The 11,264-nt window shown below is 40.2% G+C and overlaps 1 protein-coding gene across 1 annotated transcript in view; it reads left to right on the top strand.

The window, feature by feature from the left end:
• Positions 1-1,504: 1,504 nt before the first annotated feature.
• Positions 1,505-11,264, top strand: part of LOC141014370 (uncharacterized) — a 94,632-nt gene continuing 84,872 nt past the window's right edge. Inside the window, 6 exon segments of the mRNA XM_073488108.1 lie at positions 1,505-1,615; positions 2,293-2,345; positions 4,944-5,023; positions 5,136-6,949; positions 6,951-6,980; positions 7,885-7,976. Of these exon segments, the coding sequence (XP_073344209.1) occupies positions 1,505-1,615; positions 2,293-2,345; positions 4,944-5,023; positions 5,136-6,949; positions 6,951-6,980; positions 7,885-7,976 (2,180 nt within the window).

Below are 11,264 nucleotides of genomic sequence, written 5' to 3'. Positions count from 1 at the left end.
CTCTTGTTTGTGTTTTTATTTACTGTTTTAATATAAAATATAAATGTTCATCATGAGTCAAACACTGGAAGGTTTGTTTGCAGCACCAACTCTTTGGTTCACTTCCTGCTTCTCTGTTTATCTCCGAGCACGTGACGTCACTGTCATGTGACTCTCAGCTGAAACAACAAGAAGACTTCCGACCAGACTCCTTCAGAATAAAAGCATTCTCCGTAAATATAAACTGGAACCAAACTTAAATCTTGTACAACATGAAAACGAGCTGCTGCTGGTGACGTATTCATTTTAATGTTTTAAATATATCATTTTAAATGTAAAGTTGAAGTCAAATCTCTATAAATGAGCGCTGCCCCAATCAGTGATCCAATGTAACTAAGTACATTTACTTAAGTACAATACTGAGTCACAATGTTGAGGTCAAATCTGAATTATTTTTCTTCTAGATTTTTTCTTCCTATCAGATTTTTTCCCCACTCAGCAGCAGTTTCACACATGAAAAGGAAATTTATAACAAAAAAACCTGAAGCTTGATTTGGGGGTTGTTTTATTTTGTGCTGTGTTTCTCCCCACAGTCGACTCCCTGGACCTCCCAGGGGACGTAACACTGGAAGTTAACAGCAGAAGTTGATGTTGCAGAGTGAAGTTCTGCTTATTACCACTAATATCAGCTGTTTGTCATTTCATAATAAATGAAGTGGATCAAATCTGAACACAGTCTGATTCAATCGAGGCTTTACTGAATCTTCTGGACTGACTTGTGTCTGGATTTTGGTGCAAAGTCAGCAGCTTCATATTTCATCTTTCTATAACGTTTGATATTAAAAAGATGTGTTTAACATGCTGATTCTACACTTTATGTTCATTAATCATGTCTGTAAAACAATTACAAGTACACAGAAATATAAAACTATCTGGATTTTGACAGAAAACAAACAAATCCTGTGTTTGACTGTAAAGTATGTGAAGTTGATCAGAGTTTTGTGTGAGACCCTGCTGGTTTTCACATCACATGATCAGCACAGACACATGAAGTCAACCTGTGGAGCTTTTTCTCTCACAAATCATTGTTGAAGCTGACGTCATCAGCACCGTGCATGTTCTGCTGGTCCTGCTGGAGCTGCTTCCTGCCAGCAGATGTCCCCATTTCCACTGTTTGGACCCATCAGAAAGTCCAGACTTGACAGTTTCCTGTGTCAGTGGTGATGGTTCGGTCCTCTTGGACTGTAGCCAGCCCTGCATGTCGGTCCAGAACAGTTGGACTGATTCACAGTGAAACAACATGTGATCCAAACTTTCAAACCACAGTTATTCACATCAAAGTTAAACCTCAGTCTCAAGAATCGGTTTGTTTGATGAATCTCAGTGAAGATGTTGAAGTTCAGCTCCTTCAGCTGAGGAGGGAGAGGGATTGAAATGTTTCTCCTCCGTCTGATCTGCACCTCATCACCGGAGCTGCTTGTTGTTGACAGGCTCATCATGTTTGTCTCATCCAAACCTGGCAACAATGACCGTGACGGTGACGTACGTACGTAACGTGGCCCGTGGCCGGTGGGCGGGGCCAGAGCGTCAACGTCTGTCCGAGTTGGACGGCGAAGATGCGTCGAAGGATCAAAGCGTCAGGCGCCGAGAAAAGGAGGAGGAAGAGGCTGAGGAAGCACCAGAACCAGAACCAGGTGATGTGCAGTGATGCAGTGCTCACCAGCTGATGGACGTTTAGCGACAAAGCGTCTGTTTTTAGTTCAACATGTAGAAAAAGCCGTCAGCGGCTGCGGGTGCTGCTAGCTAGCTAGCTAGCTGTAGCCTGCGTCAGGCTCTGGCGCCACCGGCGGTCGCCTCAGTTCTGGAGAAGAGAGAAACTTGAACCCAGAAGCTGGACGGTTGGATTTCTCTCTTTATTTAAAATAGATAAAACATATATGTGAATGTTTCTCTTCTCCGCATATTTTTGAGTTTATTTAGTTTAGTTATCTGAGTGAAACGTGAAGAGATGTCCTGAAACGTAGCTTCCATCTTCCACATGAGTTTGTGATGATGTGTGTTTTTATGGAAAGAGTCGATCAGGAAAGTGACAAAGTTGTTCTGGTGTCACAAAGACGACTGCAGCAGCAACATGTCTGTGAAGAAGCTGCTCCAGGACAAAGCTCACGTTGAAGAGCTGAACGGTACCAAACACTTCTTCAGCTGATCCACAACCACAAACATTGTTCAAGGGAGGTGAACTCAGCTGACCAGGGGAAGTTTGTCTGACACTGATCTGAACTCAGTTTGCTGTGTTTGGTTTATCTGTGTTAGTCTGAGCTGTTCAACCAGAGGGAGGTCATCATGGAGACACCTCAACAGATAAAGTACATGTGACTTCAGGTAAATGACAAGAGGAGGAGCAACACTGACCAGGTGGTTCAGGTTCAGTATATGAGAACAGGGAGGAGACAATTAAAGTGAAAGTGTTCAGACTTCATTTTGAGTCGACAGCAGCAGCAGGAGGAGGAAAAGACGTCTGAGGCAGAGGTGAGTTTTATTTCTACATTATTGTTTTACAGTCAAAGTCTCTGATTCATCTGTGAGAACAGCGGGATCGGCTACAAAATTCACATTGACCAAGAGACAACAAGCTCATATTTAAAGAAAACTGACAAGATGCTGGATGTTTGTTTATACTGTATACAGTGTGTGTGTGTGTGTGTGTGTGTGTGTTTGTCCCATCCTCAACAGACTGGTTTGTCTTGATTCTCATGTTGTGAGCTCACTGTCAGTGTTACTGGTCACCTCTCAGACTGACTGAAGTCCAGAAGACGACAGTGGTTTTGTTTTACTGGATTGAATTTTATATTCAATATTTTGTCCACCACTTCAGGTACAGCTGACAAAATGATTTAATAGTTATACAATAAATCAGCAGGCTCAGCCTTCATTAGACTAAATGTTCATCAAAAGGATCAGAATTGCTGTTTTAATATTAACATAATGTGTTAATATTTAACACTAAGGACTATGAGCCTCTAACGTTTGAGGTTGAAACCATATTGCAAAGCTTTTTTATTCTTTATAATTTCAGGCAAAAGATTTCAAAATAATCAATCGTTGTATTTGATAAACACCAATTTAAATGAGATATCACAAAACATGTATGTATTTGAGAAGCTTATGAAAACATGTCATCTATTGCAGGACTATTCAGTGAAGTTACATTTTATTGAGCAAAGAATAACAGAGAAGCTCATAAGTTGATCTCACCACAAACCTGAGCAGGTGATCCAGGTACATGAAAAATGGAGGAAGCAACCAACAACTTACAGAGAAAGTGTGCAGGCAGTTAGTTGAGTCTCTGTTTTGAGTCAACAGAGCAGGACATCATACTGAGGGACGTCCCTTTAATTAGACAGAGACAAGGCCGATCTTTGTAAATGTCACTTTTGTTTAGCATCACATTGGGTGATGAGTCTGCAGGCTTCACCATCTCCATTTTACACCCTCCTCCTCTGCATCTTGTTTCACCTGTTTGTCCTCCTTGTCTTCATGTTGTTCTCCTTCCATGTGCTACATATTTACCTCAGTGCTTTCTGAAGTGCCGAAGATGAGTGATCGTGTGGAGGAAGAGGAGGACGGCGCAGAGTCTCCAGTCTCCAGCTGTCTGTCTATGAAGAGTGACCGGTCCAAAGATTTTCCTGTGAACTTTAGTAATGAACCTGGACCCTCAGACACACAGTAAGAAGACTGCCATGTTTTTAATCACCAACCTGTCAGTATCACCAGTTTGTGTATTTAGATGTGTATTGATAATTAACAGTGATTCACATGAAATAAATACAAACATGTTGGTGTTTCCAGAAGTCAGTACCACAGACGGAGAGAAGAGTCTTCAGTCTCCAGCTGTCTGTCTATGAAGAGTGACTGGTCCAAAGGTTTAGTTCCAGACTTCAGTAAAGAACCTGGACCCTCAGACACACAGTAAGAGAACTGATACTAACTTCAGTTTATATAATTAAATCATTACCATTATATGACTGTAGCTGCCCAAATATTGGACAAAATTCTTTTTTTGTAAATTACATTTTAAAACTTTGTGATTTGTATTATACGTAGGGACGAGACAATTGTGTGTCAACATCAGATATTCTTTTTGAATACACCGGAGTGTTGCATCATGGGGTGTAGCCTAAATATTGTTGGTTCGTGAGATACTTCAGGTTCATTCATTGTTTGTCTGTTACAGAAATTTAGTCTTAAAAGTGTTTAGTTTGCTCAGTTAAACCTTCAGGAGTTTAATGGCTGATGCAACGTGTTTTGCTGCGATGGAAGAATTACTGATGAATGAAAACGAGCAGAAGTCATCCCAATGTCTTTACTGCAGATGATCAAATGATCTGTTAAAAAGCCAAGAATTACAACTTTCACTGAATGTCAGGATGAGGAGCACGAAGTATTTTACAGATAGATAAATTACACAAATGAGGGATTTATGTTCTGCTTTAATGACAAGTGAGGATTTCTTCTATATCTTTGCAAAGGAAAAGGCTCCATTGATGAGGGCTGGAAGTATCTCATGGAAACTGTCCCAAAATCTTCACTCTGACATTGTTTTTATCTTCATCAAACCTTTTTATCAAACACAGTTGTTGAAAAAAGAGGAGGGTATATTGTACTAAGCGTGGCCGTGTACTTTGTCCAGTATGGCTTAAGTTTTTAATAGCTGCTAATGAGGTCATGTTTTGTGGTCCTTTTTGTTTGTGTAATAAAATTTCCCATTAAAATAAGTTTGTTTACTAAAATCAAATGATGCAAACTGCTCCACTGTGACTCAGACAAAAACAAACTGTTAGCGATTGGGAGTTCAGTCCAGATTCAGACCTTGGAGAAGACATACTAATGTTTACAGTCTGTCTTCTCTTTTGTCAGACTGATCTGTGATTTCTAATCTGAGGGATTTTCCTTTATCTCTTCAGAAAGACAGAGGGAAGTGTTTCTGTGGAGGAGCAGCTGTCCTGCTGTCCAGTGTTAGTCAGTCAGACCAACACTGTACAAAGTAAGACTGTACATCTGTCTGCTGATGTCTTCATGTCTGAAAACAGGAACTTTTTGATTTAATCGAGATTCTTGCTCTCAATTTAATCACAGAATATTTTCTTCTCTTTCAGCTGATAGTGTTCTGCAGGAGGCTTTAGATGAACATAAGATCAGTCTGAGGAGGAGATGTGAACGTGTGACTGAAGGAAGTGATGTAACAGGAAGGGATGAAACAGGAAGTGGAACCCTCCTCAACAGGATCTACACTGAGCTCTACATCACAGAGGGACAGAGTGAAGAGGTTAATACCCAACATGAGGTGAGACAGCTAGAGACAGCTTCCAAGATGGAGACCCTCCATGACACTCCAATCAGGTGCAGCGACATCTTTAAAGCCTCACCTGACCAACAGAGACACATCAGAGTCGTTCTGACCAACGGCGTCGCTGGAGTTGGAAAAACCTTCTCGGTGCAGAAGTTCACTCTGGACTGGGCAGAGGGCTCCGAAAACCATGATGTCAGTCTGCTGGTTCTGCTGTCGTTCAGGGAGCTGAACCTGATCAGAGATGAGCAGTACAGTCTTCTCAGGCTGCTCCATGTTTTCCATCCAACATTACAGAAGGTGACAGCAGAGAAGCTCGCTGTCTGTAAACTTCTGTTCATCTTTGACGGTCTGGATGAAAGCAGACTTTCACTGGATTTCAAGAACAGGAAGGTCGTGTCTGATGTCACACAGGAGTCATCAGTCAGCGTGCTGCTGACAAACCTCATCGAGGGGAAGCTGCTTCCCTCGGCTCTCGTCTGGATAACTTCCCGACCTGCAGCAGCCAATCGGATCCCTCCTTCATGTGTTGACAGGGTAACAGAAGTACGAGGCTTCACTGACGCCCAGAAGGACGAGTACTTCAGGAGGAGGTTCAGTGATGAAGATCTGTCCAGCAGAGTCATCTCACACATCAAGACCTCCAGGAGCCTCCACATCATGTGTCTGATCCCAGTCTTCTGCTGGATCACTGCTACAGTTCTGGAGCACATGTTGACTACAGGCCAGAGAGGAGAGCTGCCCAAGACCCTGACTGACATGTACTCACACTTCCTGCTGGTTCAGACAAAGAGGAAGAAGCAGAAGTACGATGAGGGACATGAGACGAGTCCACAGGAGCTGACGGAGGCTGACAGGGAAGTTCTTCTGAAGCTGGGGAGGCTGGCGTTTGAACATCTGGAGACAGGAAACATCATGTTCTACCAAGAAGACCTGGAGCGGTGTGGTCTTAATGTCACAGAGGCCTCGGTGTACTCAGGAGTTTGTACAGAGATCTTCAGAAGAGAGAGTGTGATCTTCCAGAAAACAGTCTACTGCTTTGTTCATCTGAGCGTTCAGGAGTTTCTGGCTGCAGTCTACATGTTCCACTGTTACACCAACAGGAACACAAAGGTACTGGAGGCTTTTCTAAAAGACTTCACACTCAGGGACTCAAAGCCAAAGTCTCGCCTTGAGAAGATTTCGAAGATTTTTGGTAGAGGCGTTGATGGCGTGGAGACCCGTTACCCATCCCTGGATGACTTCCTGACGAAAGTCATGGAGAAATCCCTTGAAAGTAAAAATGGTCACCTGGACCTGTTTGTTCGCTTCCTTCATGGCCTCTCTCTGAAGTCCAACCGGAGACTCTTAGGAGGTCTGCTGGGTCAGACACACAACAGTCCAGAAATCATCCAGAGAGCCATCGACAACCTGAAGGAGATGAACAGAGATGATGTCTCTCCTGACAGAAGCATCAACATCTTCCACTGTCTGATGGAGATGAACGACCACTCAGTTCATCAGGAGATCCAAGAGTTCCTGAAGTCAGAGAACAGATCAGAGAAGAAACTCTCTGAGATCCACTGCTCAGCTCTGGCCTACATGCTGCAGATGTCAGAGGAAGTTCTGGATGAGTTGGACCTGCAGAAGTACAACACATCAGAGGAGGGACGACTGAGACTGATTCCAGCTGTGAGGAACTGCAGGACGGCTCTGTGAGTCCAGATGTGATTATCAACATTATAAATCAGTGTAGATTAGCAGTTTAATTCTTCAGATATACAAACTATAAAATAATTTATTTTGAAATAGCGCTTACATTTTTAAATACAATTGTGATCATTTTAAAAATGTTTCACTTACCATGAGTGCAACAATGTAGATGTTTCAGTTGGATGTGTTTATAGCTGTCAGGTTGTTGAACTCAGTTATTCCATTTATTTCTAATGATCATTAAATGTGACAGTTTTACTTCTATTAATCTTTCTTTGGGTGATAGAAGAAACCCTGGTGAAACTAATGAAAGAGGTTTTTTAACCAATATACACCATATTCCATCTTGAATTCGGGAGGTGCACGATCATTCAGCAACATGATTTGTGGAGCCCACATGTGATGATGTTAATTTTGGCACTCTCACCCTCATGCTAACACTGTGTTGGGCATAAACTAATCTAACTTTTTGGCAAAAGACACAGGATCATATCACACTGACACTGTGGACATCATGGAAACCCAAATATAACTACATTTTCTCTTCCTTCATCTGCAAGTTTAAAATAAAACAAAGATTTAAAGTCTGCAGGTTTTAGAGAGTGATGAGAATAACTGTTTCATGTCAAACACAGATCAGATGAAGGTTTGCTGAACCACTGATGTAAATAGCAAATGTTAATCAGAACAGAATGTTTCAAACTGTTTTGACATCAAATGCATGAAGTAAATATAAAGTGTCCTCTTTCATAATAACATTTTTGTAATATCTGTGTCATGACAGACTTTCTTACTGTGGACTCTCAGAGACTCACTGTGAAGTTGTGGCCTCAGCTCTGAAGTCCAACCCCTCCCATCTGAGACAGCTGGACCTGAGTTCAAACAGCCTGAAGGATTCAGGAGTGAAGCTCCTGTCTGTTGGACTGAAGAGTCAAAACTGTGCTCTAGAGATTCTGAGGTCAGTTCATTGTCTTGTTTTTCCATATATTCAACTCAAACCCTTCACTGAGACTTAAACAGTTTAGTTAATTAACTCTGAAGATTTGCAGCAGCATAAATCTGAAGAAATGTCAGTTCTTTGAGACATTTTCTGTGTATCCAAGTGGCTCCATCCTGTGGTGTTCAGAGGAGGCTGCACTGAAGGACTCTATTCAGTGTTTTTATTTATTTATTTTTTTCATTCAGTTTATTTCTAACTTGTAAGTGTTAGCATCCAGCTGATGCCAGTCCCACTCATTTTAGAAACAGGATCATTAATTTAGAACAGACAGTTTCACTTGAACTACTCGAGTACTTCCAGAGGTGTTGGTATACCAAAAGTTTATGGACAGCCTGCAGCCAATCAGGATCCAGTTTTCACCCAGACCATGGTATGAAAATATATTTTTCCTCTTACCTGTGGTGGTATTTGTCCATCTACTGTAGATCAGCTGGACCACTGATGTAAATATCAAATGTTAATCAGAACAGAATGTTTCAGACTGTTTTGACTTCATCATTTGACAAACATTATCAGTATTATACTCATAGTTTGACCAAAACAATAGAAACGTTTATAAAATGACTTTCAATAACACTTTACAACGTTCTACACAAAATGAGAGTAGTTACTACAATATTTAATAGATAATGATGAGTTTCTGAAGAACAGACTGGGAGATACTATATTCATGGATTAAAGTTCTCCGTTGCTACGACGCATTTCCGTCATTCACATTTAACAGAGGCGACTTGTGAGATCAATGTAGATCGGAGGAGAACTGTTGGCTGATTTTTATTGACAGATTGTCACACTCTACAGCCAATGGTATCGTTAACAGCGGTGCTCGCCTGACCAATGACAGTGTAGTGACCCACACAGGGCGGGATCTCAGCACGGAACGGCGCTAAAGTTTAGCTACTTAGCTAGCAAGGACTCGTCGCGCTGCTACGTTATCAGCTGAGTTTAGTCAACACGTGAGAACTCATCTGACATGGAGAGTCTCCTGTTGTTTGCTACATGTGTGAAATAACAACTACAGTCTGGACTTTGTCTGCAGTGTAACTGTGTAAACAGCTTCATTCAGCGTCTCTCCCTCCCCTCTGGCACCGTGAGTTGCAAAAGGCTGCAAAAGTTGCTGCTTGTATGATGTATTTTTCTGTTAAACGATAAGAGGCTCACTTTAAACAATATTATTAATAATAATAATAATAATAATAATAATAATAATAATAATAATAATAATAATAATTAATAATAATAGTTAATGATAATGATGATGAGTAGAAGAAGTAGAAAAATAGCATACTGAAAAGTTCTGTAGATGGTTGATTATTTGAAAGAGTAAAACTTGAGAGAAGCTTGGCAAAAATAAAGACAGTTTGATTTCATAGATTGAAAATTACATTGAAAAGACAAAAAACATTTTAAGTGTGAATAGAACAGCTGTTCAGATCATCCTCCTGTAAAACACTGTTGGTCAAATATTTAAATTGTTATTGATGTCTGCATTAGAGAACATAGTGTGGGGTGAGGCTGTAAATCTTATCTGATATTTTTAGCACGTGTTCAAGTAAAATGCCCTGTAACATGTTTCACAAATTACAAATTGGGAATATGACTTGGCTACTGCTCGAAAAAACATTTCAGTCAAAAGGTTTTTTTTGCTTTAATCCATGTATATTAATAAAAAATGATGTCATGATTAGTTCATAAATATCCATGAATCAACATACTGACCACTTTCTTCATGAGTCGTTCCTGATAAACCAGCTGCTTAGAGAACAAACACTAGTGATGATTCATTCGTACTAATTACTTAATGCTAAGTTACTTTCTGAGTTCCCCAACAAGTGAAGTGAAACATCAGACTGACATCAGTCACTGTCTGTTCAGTGTTGAGGAGTTTTGAGTGTGTAGGGAGGGTCGAGCTCGTTCTCATGCATATATTGAAATACTCATAAAAACACACAAAATCCACAAAACAAAGGACATTTCTTTCACGTTTAGTCAAAGTAATTGTCATTGATGAAGTGCTACAGTAGACAGTTCAGTTCAGTTTGTTCTGAAACCAAAACGACCCTCAAAAAGAAAAAGATTTCTTACCAGTTCATTGATTATCAGGTAGTTTGATTCATTCCTCACTCATTTCTTAGTAACTTGTCACATTTTTGTGTACTGTACTGTAAAGTGTTACCTGACATTTCTTTAAAAATGTGTTTGATAATTATTTATACTAGAGGTCGACCGATAGTGGATTTTTAAAGGCCGATATAATAACGATAGTTTGGAGCATGAAAAAGCCGATAGCCGATTAATCGGCCAATATCACACACCACCACCACCACCACCCCCCCCCCCCCCACCCACCCCCGCGAAATGAAACAATCTGACAAGCTATTAGCTATATGTTATTATATGTGATTAATATATAATTAATATTATATAATATTAATATATTTAATTTAAACTTGTATGTTTTCAATATCTATTAAAATCTACATGGATGATTTAAGTTGCACTTTAATAGGGGGAGAAATTAAGTGATCCTTCACATTTTTGTGAGTGATGGCACTGTGTGCCATAAAAAATAATAATCACAAAATAACACTGGTTAAACAAGGCGTATAGTGAAGGGATTTGAACTGTGATTTTCTCATCCTCCCATTGTCAGGCTGTAACCACTAACCAGCTATAGGGATGGTATGTTAGGATTTTATCTTTACCTTATCCAAACTCTTAACAGTCCTGTTCTTTATCAATACTAAAGAATGGTTGGGGGGGGGGGCTGGTTTGTCTCAGCCAGCAGCTAAAGTTTACAAGAAATTGCCAAATTTTAAGATTCATGGCAATAATTTTTTAACACATTACTTACAGACTAATCTCCAAGGCTGAAGAATTTTGTTGACTGAATTACTGCTGATCAGTAGATGGAAACACAAAATATGATTCATTGCAAGTAAATCAAATGTTTGTAAATGTTTTAAGATGTATTTTAACTCACACAACTCACTTTTTACCTTTTAACAAATGATCTAAATCACCAACTTTACTTTTAAGAGCTGTTTTTTTTATACAGACTTGGGTGAATGTGGACCTCTCCTTTAATTACACAGGCTATACAGCCCTACATGTCTTATTTAATGATGATCCTCTAGTTCCAGACCTGACTGAGATCAGCAGCATGTTATTGATCTGTGTTGATATGAACAGCTGTATGAATGTTGTGCTGACATGTGGATGATGTCTGTAGAAGGCTGATGGTGA

Source organism: Pagrus major, chromosome 19 (genome assembly GCF_040436345.1).
Source record: "Pagrus major chromosome 19, Pma_NU_1.0".
Classification (NCBI taxonomy): Eukaryota; Metazoa; Chordata; class Actinopteri; order Spariformes; family Sparidae; genus Pagrus; species Pagrus major.
The sequence above is the reverse complement of the archived record's forward strand: the minus strand, read 5'-3'. Positions and strand labels throughout refer to the sequence as shown.